Source organism: Salvelinus namaycush, chromosome 3 (genome assembly GCF_016432855.1).
Source record: "Salvelinus namaycush isolate Seneca chromosome 3, SaNama_1.0, whole genome shotgun sequence".
Taxonomy (NCBI): domain Eukaryota; kingdom Metazoa; phylum Chordata; class Actinopteri; order Salmoniformes; family Salmonidae; genus Salvelinus; species Salvelinus namaycush.
In genome coordinates this window covers 65,644,736-65,660,433 of record NC_052309.1, presented here as the reverse complement: position 1 = coordinate 65,660,433, position 15,698 = coordinate 65,644,736, and the positions used below count along the sequence as shown (strand labels likewise).

Sequence of the window (15,698 nt, the reverse complement as noted above, 5' to 3'; positions counted from 1 at the left end):
ATGCATGCGCCCAGCCCGCCACAGGAGTCACTAGAGCGGGATGGGACAACGACATCCCTGCCAGCCAAACCCACCCCTAACCCGGACGACGCTGGGCCAATTGTGCACCGCCTCATGGGTCTCCCGGTCACGGCCGGCTGCGATACAGCCCGGGATCAAACCCGGATTTGTAGTGACACAGCTAGCACTGTGGAGCAGTGCCTTAGACCGCTGCGCCAATCGGGAGGCCCGTACAACTCAGTACCAGTCTCAGTCATTAGATATAGTCATAGGTTTCAATCACATGGTGCATGATCTTTCCTAATTGACCATGGCAGCTCTGCGTAAACATAACCAGGGACCAGTGTGTTTCATGATGTGTGTAGATGTGTGTGTATGTTTTTAGATGTGTGTGACTAACGGGGAGATGGTAATCTTGGTGTCGGTGTCCTGCTCCACTTTTTTCAGGTTGCGCCCCTCCTTGCCGATCAGTCGGCCTACAAAGTTATTGTGAGACAGGATCTTCAGGGGTACTTCCTCAGCACTGAGAGGATGAGGAGAACACAGTATGAGATTAAACACAGGAGAAAATCCAAATATACAGTTTCCTAACTGCATGCATAAATGTCCACCCCTAGCACAATTGGAGATACCGTTTTTTAATGGGAAAAGTTACAAAATAGCTGGAGGGTCACTTTAAAGTTTTCACACTGTGCAGGTTTGACAGCTGCTTCATGGACACTGCACTCACGTCTTGGTGTCCTTAGCCTCCTGTTGCATGATGTCCAGGATCATACGGCAGGCAGAGGAGCAGCCCTCAGGGGTGGAGTGGATGCTGATTGGCTTCTCAGCTGCGCCGGCATTCTCTTTGCGATGGACGTCAATTCTAGCAGGGACGGAAAAAGCAGGAAAGTCCGTTTGGCCATACAGTATGGTGTCCACAAACAGGTGGGCAGGGCACTTTTGGTTTGTTTAAATTCAATCGAAAAGCCCTTTGGGTTGTGCAATGCTCCTAGTACCTTTTCATACTCAAGCCTCATATCAGTAATGGCTTTGCTCGGTCTATTCTAGCAACATGTTCTCTTTTAGAGACCATACCGGTGACTTGCAATTACTTGATCTTGTTCTCTGGTACTCATCAGTTACTTACAGTATATTGGTCAAGTCATATTGGTACTCACTTGCTCTGGGTTTGTTTGGTGATGTTGCGGATGGTGGCACCCTCCTTGCCGATGATGGCCCCCACGTATTGGGTGGGCACCAGGAGTCGGAGGGGGATGTCAGCGTGCTGGTGTTTCGAAGGCATGCCTGAGCCCGGGGAACCTCCACGGGGGCCGCGGGACCCGTAACCGGGGCGACGACTGTTGTCCTGGCCGCGTTGGGAGTCGACATCGGACGTCTCATCTGGGATGTAGGAGACGCGCAAGGAATTGTTCTCAAACTCGTAGCCGTTCAGCTTCTGGATAGCCCTGGGAGAAAGAGGTGGATGTTACATTTCACATTTAATCATACATCGACAATATCAACAAAACTAGAAATGGTTGTTTATAAGGATGACGAAAGACAAAGAAAGAATTCCCGTGGTTTGTGTCATTTATCCATGAGGTTTTCTGAAAACCTTTTTATAATGAGTTTTATATGTTTTACCTGGGGGAAAAATGGGCCTTGAAAGACAAATGTCTCAAAACAATGCTTTTCTTAAGTGAAACCTTCTACTATGGCCAAATTCATCAGCTGCATGTGTGTAGTTCATCTTTAATATCTTTGATCATTTTTGTTGCAGCGCAGCGCAATCCCCAACTGCAGTCCTACTATCAAACCACTAGAGGTCAAGCGAGTGATATATATCTATATATACACTAAATATACAAAAGTATGTGGATACCCGTTCAAATTAGTGGATTTCAGACACACCCGTTGCTGACAGGTGTATAAAATTGAGCACACATTCATACAATCTCCATAGACAAACATTGCCAGTAGAATGGCCATACTGAAGAGTTCAGTGACTTTAAACATGGTACCATCATAAGATGCCACCTTTCCAACAAGTCAGTTGATCAAATTTCTGCCATGCTAGAGCAGCCCCAGTCAACTGTAATTTTTATTTTTTAACCAGGTAAGTTGACTGAGAACACATTCTAATTTACAGCAACAACCTGTGGAATAGTTACAGAGTATGATTAGGTGACCATGATGGTATGAGAGCCAGATGTGGAATTTAGCCAGGACACCAGGGTTAACACCAGGGTTAACACCTACACTCTTACAAGAAGTGCTATGGGATCTTTTAGTGACCACAGAGAGTCAGGGCACCTGTTTAACATCCCAGCTGAAAGACAGCATCCTACACAGGGCAATGTCCCCAATCATTTGGATATTTGTTTAGACCAGAGGAAAGGCCCTCCAACACCACTTCCAGCAGCATCTGGTCTCCCATCCAGGGACTGACCAGGACCAACCCTGCTTAGCTTCAGAAGCAAGCCAGCAGTGGGATGCAGGGTGGTATGCAGCTGGCCAGTGCTGTTACTGTGAGGTGGAAATGTCTAGAAGAAACATTGGCTCAGCCGCGAAGTGGTAAGCCACACAAGCTCACAGAACGGGACCACCGAGTGCTGAAGTGCGTAAAAATCGTCTGTCCTCGGTTGCAACACTCACTACCGAGTTCCAAACTGCCTCTAGAAGCAACATCAGCACAAGAAGTGTTAGTCGGGAGATTCATGAAATGGGTTTCCATGGCCGACCAGCCGCACACAAGCCTAAGATCACCATGCGCAATGCCAAGCGTCGGCTGGAGTGGTGTAAAGCTCGCCGCTATTGGACTCTGGAGCAGTGGAAACGCATTCTCTGGAGTGATGAATCACACTTTACCATCTGGCAGTCCGACGGACAAATCTGTGTTTGGCGGATGCCAGGAGAATGCTACCTGCCCCAATGCATAGCGCCAACTGTAAAGTTTGGTGGAGGAGGAATAATGGTCGGGGGCTGTTTTTCATGGTTCGGGCTAGGCCCCTTAGTTTCAGTGAAGGGGAAATCTTAACGCTACAGCATTCAATTACATTCTAGAAGATTCTGTGCTTCCAACTTTGTGGCAACAGTATGGGGAAGGCCCTTTCCGGTTTCAGCATGACAATGCCCCCGTGCATAAAGCGAGGTCCCTACAGAAATGGTTTGTCGAGATTGGTGTGGAAGAACTTGACTGGCCTGCACAGAGCACTGACCTCAACCCCATTGAACACATTTGGGATGAATTGGAGCACCGACTGCGAGCTAGGCATAATTGCCACACATCAGTGCCCGACCTCACTAATGCTCTTCTGGCTGAATGGAACCAAGTCCCTGAAGCAATATTCCAACATCTAGTGGAAAGCCTTCCCAGAAGAGTGGAGGCTGTTATAGAAGCAAAGAGGGGATCAACTCCATATTAATGCCCATGATTTTGTAAACAAGATTTTTGACGTGCAGGTGTCCACATACTTTTGGCCATGTAGTGTATCATGCATCAACATGTGGAGTTTGACAAAGATTCAAATAGCTAGGATCTCTTATCAAGTATAATAGACTATTCAGAGTACCTCAATTAGCCCGACTAACCGGTGCCTGTATATAGCCTCACTACTGTATATAGCCTCGCTACTGTATATAGCCTCGCTACTGTTATTTTTCACTGTCTTTTTACTGTTGGTTTTATTTCTTTACTTATCTATTGTTCACCTAATACCTATTTTTTGCTTAAAAATTGCACTGTTGGTTAGGGCCTGTAAGTAAGCATTTCACTGTTGTATTCGGCGCACATGACAAATAAACTTTGATTTGATTTGAGTATTCAACTATTGAGCAACATTTGGACATAATTTAGCCCTATACGCCTTGTTCGTATGGTCCTCTGTAGCTCAGTTGGTAGAGCATGGTGCTTGCAATGCCAGGATAGTGTGTTTGAGTCCTGGGATGTAAAATGTATGCACTCATGACTGTAAGTCCCTTTGGATAAATGCGTCTGCTCAATGGCCTATATTACATGGGCACAAAAACATTCAGATAAGCAAGGTGTGAAAGGATATGGAGTGGGTACATTTGGAAGTAGAGATATAGAAAATATAATGTACTATGGGAGACTTACTGTCTGGCATGTTCCCGAGTTCCATATGTGACGTTGACCACCGCAGTCTCACTGTCTGTGTTCACTAAGAAAAGCAGCCAGAGTGAGAGGAGAGGGGACGAGAGAGAGAGATGCAAGGAGAGAGAGAGAGGAGAGAGAGGAGGGGAGATTGCATAAGTCAGAGGCTATAAACCCACCTCCTTTCCATTTCCTGAACAGTTGAGCACTGAGAGTTATTGATATTGATTGACCTATGACAGAGCATGGGATATCCCATTGATCAAATCTGATTCGCTGACAGAGAAGGACTGAGAGGCAGTGATTTACCACTGACATAAAGACTTCCCTCTCGCAGTGTTTCCGGTAGACTGGTATACTCCAAGCTATTTCTTAATGAGCTGTATTCACGAAGGGAGGTGCTTGGACTACAGAAGGAATGTCAGAACTCTGATCATAAGGCGCCTCAGAGTAGGAGTGCCTCTTAGATCTTAATGACTAAGATTACCTGGACAGGTAGGACCTGATCCTAGATCAGCACTCCTATTCTGAGACGCTTTATGAATATGCTTTTGTTTTGTAGCTCAGATGGATAGGGTAAGCAGATCCGGTCAGGTCTCAGGGATAGAAAACAGTGAGCGACATTTTTGCGGTGCAAAAGCATTGAGCAAAGTGCAAAGGATTACTGCGAATCTCATTATAATCTCGCCCAGTGAGTGTGTAAAGGAAGCCTTATCATTGGATTTGCAGATGAGATGTTCAGAGCGAAGTCTGACTGGTTATGAAAAGGACAGAATAACTCTATTTTTCCCCAGAGATAACTTCAGTATCTTACCTTGTTCGCAGTTCTCAACGGTTCCATATTGGGCCAGCAGACCATCCAGCACCTAGGGAGGGGAGAACACAATTTCATTAAAGTTGTGTTACAACATTTGCACCTAAACTGGGTTTCTCCAATGTTCTCTTATTTGTCTCACTTGCTACATCAGTATAAAGCAGTTCCAGTCCTCAAGGGTCAAAGGGTCATCCTTTCAACCTGCCACTTAACTGATTAGTGTTCCTGACTGGAGAGAGACGCTTCCCTGGTCGAAATCAGACACTGATGTCCTGTGTAGCTCTGTTGGTAGAGCATGGTGCTTGCAATGCCAGGATAATGGGTTTGACTTCCGGGACCACCCATACGTATAATTGTGGCACCCACTACTGTATGTCGCTTGGATAAATGGCATATGCGGCCTTCCATAAGCTTGGTTTGACTTCCCTGGTGTTTCTACCTCTGACATTGGGCCTCTTTTTTTATTCCTTGCTGTACTGTGGCTCATGTGCAGGGCTATAACATGAGTGGAGAAACGTTACCCTCATGTGGCCAGCTAGGGAAGTTACACGCTGCGCTGCACGAGAGCGCCCGGCAGGACGGAGTGGAGAGAAAGAGAGGGAGGGAGAGAAAGAGAGGGAGAGAGATAGAGAGAGAGAGCGAAAGAGCCAAGCCTTAGCAGAGACATGTGGCCTGTCTTCGTCCAGCTGTCAGCGGCAGCGTGCGCCACTCGACGCCCACGCCAGCACACACTCACACAGACACACACAATAAAGACACAAATGCACATACGAACACACACGCTCATGCCCGCAGCCATAGTTAATCTAAATGCCTTTTACCCCCTTAACTCACTCACATCTCAGACGGCTACACAGAACATTCTGTTCTGAACAGATTTTTTTCTGATTACTTACCTTTGTTGTTGCAGGGACTAATCTATGCTTTTCCGTCTAAAAGTAACACTAACTGGTTGAGAGACACTAACGGACCCATTGATACATTTTGATGTGGTGAAACTATGTTCTGGTCAAACCAGGGGCACTCACCTCCCACTGCAGGTGTGGAGGAATGTTTCTGATCTGGAGTTTCCTGGTCCTAAGAGAGAGTGAAAGAGAGAAAGAGAGAGCGAAAGAGAGAGAAATACTATTAGAAAATATTCAACTCAAACATTGCTGTAAAACATTTACATATTTTATGCAGTCAAATGGATTTGGTTAAACTATTACCTGTTGTGTGGTTATACTATATTATACAATGGGTGGTTCTAATCCTGAATGCTGATTGGATGAAACCGCATTCCAGCCGGTGTCTATTCCACAAATTACCACCGGCTAAATCTATGACGTTAAAATGCCTATTTACTCTGTTCCATCTGACTGCGTAATCCACTGTCTCATCAGCCCAGCCAGGCAATTTGTATACTTGATCTCCACTATAAAAAGTATCTAGACATTATCTTAGATTTCTTTTAGACTAATATTTAGTTTTCAACAGCGGAGATTTGTATGAACCTCGCGGTCTGTCTCTCCAACATTTGCAAACTTTTTCAATATTGAAAGTCAATCTCCAGCTGTCCCATAATAATGAATGTGTCGGGAGTCGGGACAAGACAGACAAGCAGGCTGCGTTTCTCAGCCAGTCTAAATCATGAATCAGCAGGCATAATTTTTATAGATATAAACAACTGTCAATTGAAAAAACTTAAAATGAAACGAAGTGCAGCTAGTTTGCAGTCTTTCCAGCTTCAGTTTGAAGTGATTGTGTTAGCGGTGTTGTTGGCTAGCTACTCTGAACAACAGCGTCCTGACGAGTGACCACATTTTTTATGCCAGGCGAAATCGTGCCTCATTAGCTCATTGTTATGGATGTATCCAAATAACTGTCACTAGAATGCAAATGCAGTTACTTTGCTGTTATTCTGGCTGCACTTCTTGACATGACTGTAAGTTAGCCGTAGTTGGCTAGCTAGCAAGCAAGGGATAAGAACGTTGCCAGCCAGTATGGCAATGGAACATTTAGAACTAACGACTGGGTTGTGTTCTAAATATATCCTCCAAACACCAGTTTCTCGGGCATTATTACTTAATTAACCATCCAATTCGGAATCTTTTTTATTCTGAACCTACATGGAAATTTACCAAACTGGGAGCCCCAAAAAATATTTTGGGGTGAAACGTCATTCTTAATTTCATTGAATCGGCAGCATGATTGGGTTCTCTGGTTCGCAGTTCAGCATCAAAAAGACCAGTGTATCTCACAGTTTGCCTGCAGCAACTGTGAGAGGAAAGAGCATCTGTCACGCCCTGGCCTTAGTATTCTTTGTTTTCTTAATTATTTTAGTTAGGTCAGGGTGTGACATGGGGAATGTATGTGTTTTTTGTAGTGTCTAGGGTGGTTGTAAGGTTTAGGGGGTTTATTAGAGTAGTTGGGTTTATGTTTAGTATAGTAGTCTAGCTGGTTATTGTTGTCTCTGATTGGGAGCCATATTTAAGGCAACCATAGGCTTTAGCTGTTTGTGGGGAATTGTCTATGTCGAAGTGTTTTGTGTCAGCACTTATGTTTGTATAGCTTCACGGTCATCTGTTTTGTTGGTTTGTTTTGTTTTTTCCTTCTTTAAATAAAAAGAAGATGTACTTTCCACGCGCTGCGCCTTGGTCCTCTCTCAGTCCCTTTGACAATCGTGACAGAATTCCCCACCCATGCGGGATCAAGCAGCGTGAAAAGCGGCAACAGGAGCAGCGCAAGGAGGAATGGAAATGGGAGCGTAATATGGACTACACTACGTGGGAGGAGATCGACAGGTGGGCGATCGACCCAGGGCGAGTGCCGGAGCCAGCCTGGGATTCTCTGGCGCAGTGTGAGGAGGGATACCGGCGAATGGAGGCAGCACGACGACGCGGTAGGAAGCCTGTGAGTCAGCCCAAAAAATTTCTTGGGGGGGGGCTTAGAGGTAGTGGGCCTAGGGCAGGTAGGAGACCTGCGCCCACTTCCCAGGCTAACCGTGGAGAGCGGGAGTACGGGCGAACACCGTGTTACGCAGTAGAGCGCACGGTGTCTCCTGTACGTGTTCATAGCCCGGTGCGGGTTATTCTACCTCCCCGCACTGGTAGGGCTAGATTGGGCATTGAGCCAGGTGTCATGAAGCCGGCTCAACGCGTCTGGTCTCCAGTGCGTCTCCTCGGGCCGGCATACATGGCACCAGCCTTACGCATGGTGTCCCCGGTTCGCCTACATAGCCCGGTGCGGGTTATTCCACCTCCCCGCACGGGTAGGGCGACGGGGAGCATTCAACCAGGTAAGGTTGGGCAGGCTCGGTGCTCAAGGGAACCAGTACGCCTGCACGGTCCGGTATTTCCGGCGCCACCTCCCCGCCCCAGCCCAGTTCCACCAGTGCCTACACCACGCACCAGGCTTCCAGTGTGTCTCCAGAGCCCTGTTCCTCCTCCACGCACTCGTCCTATGGTGCGTGTCTCCAGCCCGGTACCACCAATTCCGTCACCACGCACCAAGCCTCCTGTGCGTCTCCAGAGTCCTGTGCATCCTGTTGCTGCTCCCCGCATTAGCCCTGAGATGCGTGTCCCCAGGCCGGTACCACCAGTTCCGGCACCACGCACTAGGCCTAATGTGCGTCCCCAGGGTCCAGTATGCCCTGTTCCTTCTCCCCGCACTAGCCTGAAGGTGCGTGTCCTTAGCCCGGTGCCTCCAGTTCCGGCACCACGCACCAGGCCTACAGTGCACCTATTCCGGCCAGAGCCATCCGTCTGCCCAGTGCCATCTGAGCCATCCGTCTCCCCAGCGCCATCTGAGCCATCCGTCTCCCCAGCGCCATCTGAGCCATCCGTCTCCCCAGCGCCATCTGAGCCATCCGTCTCCCCAGCGCCATCTGAGCCATCCGTCTCCCCAGCGCCATCTGAGCCATCCGTCTCCCCAGCGCCGTCTGAGCCATCCGTCTGCCCAGTGCCGTCTGAGCCATCCGTCTGTCCCGAGCCATTAGAGCCGCCCGTCTGTCCCGAGCCGTCAGAGCCGTTAGTCAGTCAGGAGCCGCTAGAGCCATTCGTCAGTCAGGATCTGCCAGAGCCGCCAACCAGACAGGATCTGCCAGAGCCGCCAACCAGACAGGATCTGCCAGAGCCGCCAACCAGACAGGATCTGCCAGAGCCGCCAACCAGACAGGATCTGCCAGAGCCGCCAACCAGACAGGATCTGCCAGAGCCGCCAACCAGACAGGATCTGCCAGAGTCGCCAACCAGACAGGATCTGCCAGAGCCGTCAGCCAGCCATGAGCGTCCAGAGCCGTCAGCCAGCCATGAGCGTCCAGATCCGTCAGCCAGCCATGAGCAGCCAGATCCGTCAGCCAGCCATGAGCAGCCAGATCCGTCAGCCAGCCATGAGCAGCCAGATCCGTCAGCCAGCCATGAGCCGTCCAGCCAGGATCCGCCAGAGCCGTCCAGCCAAGATCCGCCAGAGCAGTCATCCAGCCAGGATCCGTCCCTCAGTCCGGAGCTGCCGTCCCTCAGTCCGGAGCTGCCCCTTATCCTGGTGCTGCCCCTTATCCTGGTGCTGCCCCTTATCCTGGTGCTGCCCCTTAGTCCGGTGCTGCCCCTTAGTCCGGTGCTGCCCCTTAGTCCGGTGCTGCCCCTTAGTCCGGTGCTGCCCCTTAGTCCGGTGCTGCCCCTTAGTCCGGTGCTGCCCCTTAATCCAGTGGGGTTAATGTGGAGGGTGGCCATTTGGAGGAGGCTACGTAAGCGGGTAGTGACTATGGTGGGGTGGGGACCACGACCAGTGCCGGAGCCGCCGCCGTGGACGGACGCCCACCCAGACCCTCCCCTAGACTATGTGCTGGTGCGCCCGGAGTTCGCACCTTAAGGGGGGGGTTATGTCACGCCCTGGCCTTAGTATTCTTTGTTTTCTTAATTATTTTAGTTAGGTCAGGGTGTGACATGGGGAATGTATGTGTTTTTTGTAGTGTCTAGGGTGGTTGTAAGGTTTAGGGGGTTTATTAGAGTAGTTGGGTTTATGTTTAGTATAGAAGTCTAGCTGTGTCTATGGTTGAGTGTAGGTATCTAGGAAAGTCTATGGTTGCCTGAATTGGGTCTCAATTAGAGACAGCTGGTTATTGTTGTCTCTGATTGGGAGCCATATTTAAGGCAACCATAGGCTTTAGCTGTTTGTGGGGAATTGTCTATGTCGAAGTGTTTTGTGTCAGCACTTATGTTTGTATAGCTTCACGGTCGTCTGTTTTGTTGGTTTGTTTTGTTTTTTCCTTCTTTAAATAAAAAGAAGATGTACTTTCCACGCGCTGCGCCTTGGTCCTCTCTCAGTCCCTTTGACGATCGTGACAGCATCGGTGTCACTACTCCATATATTTTATATATGTACAACTCCAATACTTTGAGCCTCTCAACTGAGAAGTCTGTGACCATAAAAAAAAACGATGAGCTCCATTGTACTGACCGCCAATGCACCATTGAAAGTTATGACAAGCTGTCAAGAAAGACACACAGACACACAGACACACAGACAGACAGACAGACAGACAGACAGACAGACAGACAGACAGACAGACAGACAGACAGACAGACAGACAGACAGACAGACACACACACACACACACACACACACACACGGTTGGCAGTCTTGTGTTTCAGGTTTTAACATCCTGGTTCAGTACACATGAGCGACGCTGAAAGTGTGTGTGTGTGTGTCTCAGCTCATCAGCATCTGCCAGCTTGCATATCCCGCTGCCTGTTGCTGGCCTGGACTCAGAGAGAGAGAGAGAGAGAGAGAGTGAGAGAGTGAGAGAGAGAGAGTCAAACTATTACGGAGTATAGTAGAGGGAGAGAGTGTGTGAGGTTGGCATTAAGCGAGAGAGAGTTGACTGCAGGGGAACGCATGCGAGAAAGGGACAGAGTGTTACAAGGCGCAAATAGGAGTGAGAGAGAAAGAACTGGAGCAGGGGGAGGACAATTGCCATAACAACATCAAGGTTCCCCAAAATACAAGAATAAACAAACAAGCTGAATAACTTGTATATTGAACCACTCAGTACCAACGTAGTACTCACAGATATATTCAAAGATTTGGTCACAGAGAAGGCAAAGTGGAGGAGATCAGGGGAATATAGAGAGGAGAGAAAAGAGGACAGGGAGGGGTAGCAGGTAGGTATTAGTAGCCTATCAAATTTTCCTGATTTAACCCCTTAGGATCTCTGTCTGGGAGTAGGATGATGTCACTCCTAGATGTACGGTCAGTTTTCACATTTACCACCAGATTTTAGAGGGTAAGCTGATGCTAGATCTGTGTGCCTAAGGGCAACTGAAACACAGAGCTGGGAATTGGTTGCCAGTGTCCTGATTGAAACTCTAGAGGGAGCTCTAATGATCTATGTGAGAGGTTGTGTGTGTTTGGTGTGTGTGTAGAGAAGAGAATGGGCGCCAGGGGTCATACGGGAGGGGCAGCTCACTGCTCTGCTGGTTTGTAAAGGGTTAATATGTGTCAATCCCCTGGTGACCTCTGAACCCTAGTTTCCACACCCAGGAGAGACACAACCCAATAAAAATTCCCTGCCTCGCCTCTTGGGCTCTGCACGACAAAACACATGAAAGGGCCAATCTAAGCTCATGGGCCTCAGGTAAATGACGTTCTACACATATATTACCATAAAGCAACCCAATACAATCACGGCACATGTTGTTTTCAAGAGCAGCAACATTCCGAAAGGTTTCAGGGCATTTTGGCGATGAGGCTAAGATGTTCCTGTTTCCTGTGCAACACTGTTGGATGGTAGTTCAGCAATGGGTTGAATGTGCTGTAACCATTAAGGCACTAATGACTCTTTAGCCACATGGAATGGTTCAGTTACTCGAAGGCTACCACAAAGTCTTGAAAACAAATCGTTTTGGCCATTTTGGGTAAACTTGTGAAAGCCACCAAATCAACAGCCAAGATCATGGCCGAGCTTCAGGCTTCACCACCCACGGTAGGCTGTTTGTGAGGGGAGCAAGTGAGGGGGATGGGTGAGCCTTTGAATTGAGATTTAGGCCTGGTTTGATGGGGACGTGCTGGTCTGGGGGGTTAGGGGAGAATGTGGGATGGTGCAGTGAGCAGAACTACCAAGGCCACCAAGCTCCTGGTACTTTTCCTCCTCGGCGAAAACACTTTTTCATCCATCAAAGTCCCTGTCCCGCAAATCAATACATCAATAGACGTAACCATCCACCCTACCCCCACATCTACATACTCCCCCACCCAACACTTAACTCACATTTGCCCCTTCAACCCCCCTCAACTATCGGCCCCACACCCACACCAACTGTTAAATTAAATGAACCTAGACAACACTGACCGCCAACTTCCAGGCATCTCATTGGCTGACGCCATGACGACAGGGGAGAGGAGGGGAAGATGGATGAGTGGCGAGGAGACACTATGGTTGCACCCATTCATCTGTTGTTGTTCTTCCCTTCAGGGGTGGTCTTCCCTCCACATGCTCCAGACCTCACATAGCAAATACTCCAAAATGAACAAACATTTGAAATTCTTGAAAAACAAAGCTCAGCTGAAGCTTAATGACTGTTTATGTCTGTGTTAATGACTTTGCCCTTGAGGTAGCATCTAACATATATAGCTTGTGGTGGTACCAACAGGACAATAGGAGAAAGACGAGGGGCCTGGACGCTTAGAAGCCTCAAGCCCACAGCTTTGCGCTTGTGGGGTCAAAAGTGAAGGGCCTTTAGACTGATCAGGAGACTCTATTGGTCTGAAGGTGGGGGGGGGGGGGGGGGGGGGGGGGGGGGGGGGGGGGGGTGAGACCATAGCATTGTCTCATAGGAGGGGCAAGGAGGAGTTAGTTTACCATGTGAAAGAATATAATGGTCAGGGAATATTGGGTGGGGTGGTAGAAGCACAGCAGGTGGGAAGAATAGAGAGAGGGAATAGAGAGAGAGAGAGAGAGAGAGAGAGAGAGCACACTCCATAAAGGACAGACATCCCAAACATTGAAAATGAGGAAGAGTGAAAGTGTCAGGGAGCACGTTTGCTGCAGACCTGTGACGAAGAGCGAAGGTGTGTTTGTATGTACGTAAGTGTGTACATGTTGTACATACACTGTTTGGTTATGCAAGGGAAAATTGACTTGCGGGAGGTTTCGAAAGGTCCTAACTGAATAGCTTGACTCTCTGTCCTCCATTATACTCATGTCATCAATTTTGATTCCTGTATACCTCTCCTTTGAAGATCTCTCCCGCAACATTTCATTCAAGGATAGGCCTCCACGGCAGGGGTCCCCAATTACATTCAGCCGTGGGCTGATTTCTCCTTGGTCGGGGGGCCGGAACATAGCTCTAAATAATTTGTACACCGCAAATTGACCGCAAGAATCCTAAACAGATATAGTATTTTACAAAAACAGAATACTTTCAAGCCTTGGTAACATTGGGGTACGATCACATATCCCTCTATTTACGCATGGGAATACTTGGGAACAGATTTCCTAAATTATAATCACTTGGAGCTCACTACTGTAAGTCATTTCGGATAAGAGATTGTGCTAAATTACTAAAATGTAAATGTACTTTCAATATAATTTCCTGGCATTTTATGTCCAATAATGAAAATTACATAGATGTTGGAACATTGCTGTGGGGACTTTCTTCCATTCAGCCACAAGTGCATTAGTGAGGTCGGGCTCTGATGTTGGGTGATTAGGTCTGGCTCGCAGTCAGCGTTCCAATTCATCCCAAAGGTGTTTGATGGGGTTGACTGTGCAGGCCAGGGGCCTAGCCCTAACTATGAAAAACAGACCCAGACCATTATTCTTTACAGTTGGCACTATGCATTGGGGTAGGTAGCATTCTCCTGGCATCCGCCAAACCCAGCTTAGTCCGTTGGACTACCAGATTGTGAAGCGTGATTCATCACTACATAGAACGCGTTTCCACTGCTCCAGAGTCCAATGGTGGCGTGCTGTACACCACTCCAGCCGACGCTTGGTATTGTGCAGCTGCTCGGCCATGGAAACCCATTTCATGAAGCTGAGGGTTGCAACCGAGGACAGCTGATTTTTACGCACTACGTGGTTCAGCACTTGGCGGTCCCGTTCTGTGAGCTTCTGTGGCCTGCTACTTCAAGGCTGAGCCATTATTGATCCTAGATGTTTCCACTTCACAATAACAGCACTTACAGTTGACCGGGGCAGCTCGACAAGGGCAGAAAGTTGACAAACTGACTTGTTGGAAAGGTGGCATCCTATGACAGTGCCACTAACCTCTTCAGTAAGGCCATTCTACTGTCAATGGTTGTCTATGGAGATTGCATGGCTGTGTGCTCGATTTTATGCACCTGTCAGCAACGGGTGTGGCTGAAATAGCCGAATCCACTAATTTGAAGGGGTGTCCACATACTTTTGTATATATATATTTTCCAACAGTCTTGAATGAGTTCCCACATATGCCGAGCACTTGTTGGCGGCTTTTCCTTCAGTCTGTGGTCCAACTCATCCCAAATCATCATAATTGGGTTGAGCTTGGGTGATTGTGGAGGCTAGATCTTCTGATGCAGCAACCATCACTCTCCGTCTTGGTCAAATAGCCCTTACACAGCCTGGAGGTGTGTTTGGATCATTGTCCTGTTGAAAAACAAATGATAGTCCCACTAAGCGCAAACCAGATGGGATGGCATATCGCTGCAGAATTCTGGTTAAGTGTGCCTTGAATTCTAAATAAATCACTGACAGTGTCACCAGCAAAGCACTCCACACCTCCTCCTCCATGCTTCACGGTAGGAACCCCACATGCGGAGATCATCCGTTCACCTACTCTGCGTCTAGACAAATACACAACGGTTGGAACCAAAAATCTGAAATTTGGACTCATCAGACCAAAAAAGCGCTTGATGGTTTTTGCGACTGCACTTGAAAAAACGTTCAAAGTTCTTTACATTTTCTGGATTAACTGACCATCATGTCTTAAAGTAATGATCGTCTGTAGTTTCTCTTTGCTTATTTGAGCTGTTCTTGCCATAATATGGACTTGGTATTTTACCAAATAGGGCTATCTTCTATATACCACCCCTACCTTGTCACAACACAACTGATTGGCTCAAACACATTTAGAAGGAAAGAAATTCCACAAATTCACTTTTAACAAGGCACACCTGTTAATTGAAATGCATTCCAGGTGACTACCTCATGAAGCTGGTTGAGAGAATGCCAAGAGTGTGCAAAGCCGCCATCAAGGCAAAGGGTGGCTACTATGAAGAATCTCAAATCTCAAATATATTTTGATTTGTTTAACACTTTCTTGGTGACTACATGATTCCATATGTGTTATTTCATAGTTTTGATGTCTTCAATATTATTCTACAATGTAAAAAATTGTAAAAATGAAGAAAAACCCTTGAATGAGTAGGTGTGTTCATACTTTTTACTGGTAGTGTATATTTATTTATTCTCTTTTTTATTTTGCTCAGAAACCTTCGGGGCAAAAAAAAAATTGCCCGCGGGCCGCCTATTGGAGAACTGTACTCAGTATCATCTCACCATTTAATAAACAAACACAACTACAATACTCAAACCTTTACATTCATACTGTAGACTTTACAAATAAGGAACCACAAATGTAGAAAAAATAAACTTTCCGTGCCAAGTTCAGGCTCAATTGCACAACACACACACCCTCAGGTAATTTTACATAGGGGTAAAATCTACACACGCGTACACAGAGGAGGTGCGATTTTCACAGAGAGCTGTTACACAGGCATGCATGTCGCCCTGGGTGGCTCGCCTCCCATTCCCATCAGGCCGTCTGT

At 47.6% G+C, this 15,698-nt stretch overlaps 1 protein-coding gene across 4 annotated transcripts in view; it reads right to left on the bottom strand.

Moving 5' to 3' along the window:
- LOC120034980 (insulin-like growth factor 2 mRNA-binding protein 1) overlaps positions 1 to 15,698 on the bottom strand; it is a 63,116-nt gene that overhangs the window by 8,893 nt on the left and 38,525 nt on the right. For 2 of the 4 annotated variants that reach the window (XM_038981715.1, XM_038981710.1), the window contains exons 3-8: positions 5,939 to 5,987; positions 4,911 to 4,962; positions 4,100 to 4,163; positions 1,161 to 1,448; positions 731 to 865; positions 401 to 523 (exon numbers count right to left, since the gene is read on the bottom strand). In XM_038981715.1, coding sequence (XP_038837643.1) covers positions 401 to 523; positions 731 to 865; positions 1,161 to 1,448; positions 4,100 to 4,163; positions 4,911 to 4,962; positions 5,939 to 5,987 — 711 coding nt within the window. The remainder of the gene's footprint in view (positions 1 to 400; positions 524 to 730; positions 866 to 1,160; positions 1,449 to 4,099; positions 4,164 to 4,910; positions 4,963 to 5,938; positions 5,988 to 15,698) is intronic. The other 2 variants (XM_038981723.1, XM_038981731.1) reach the window with 2 other exon arrangements.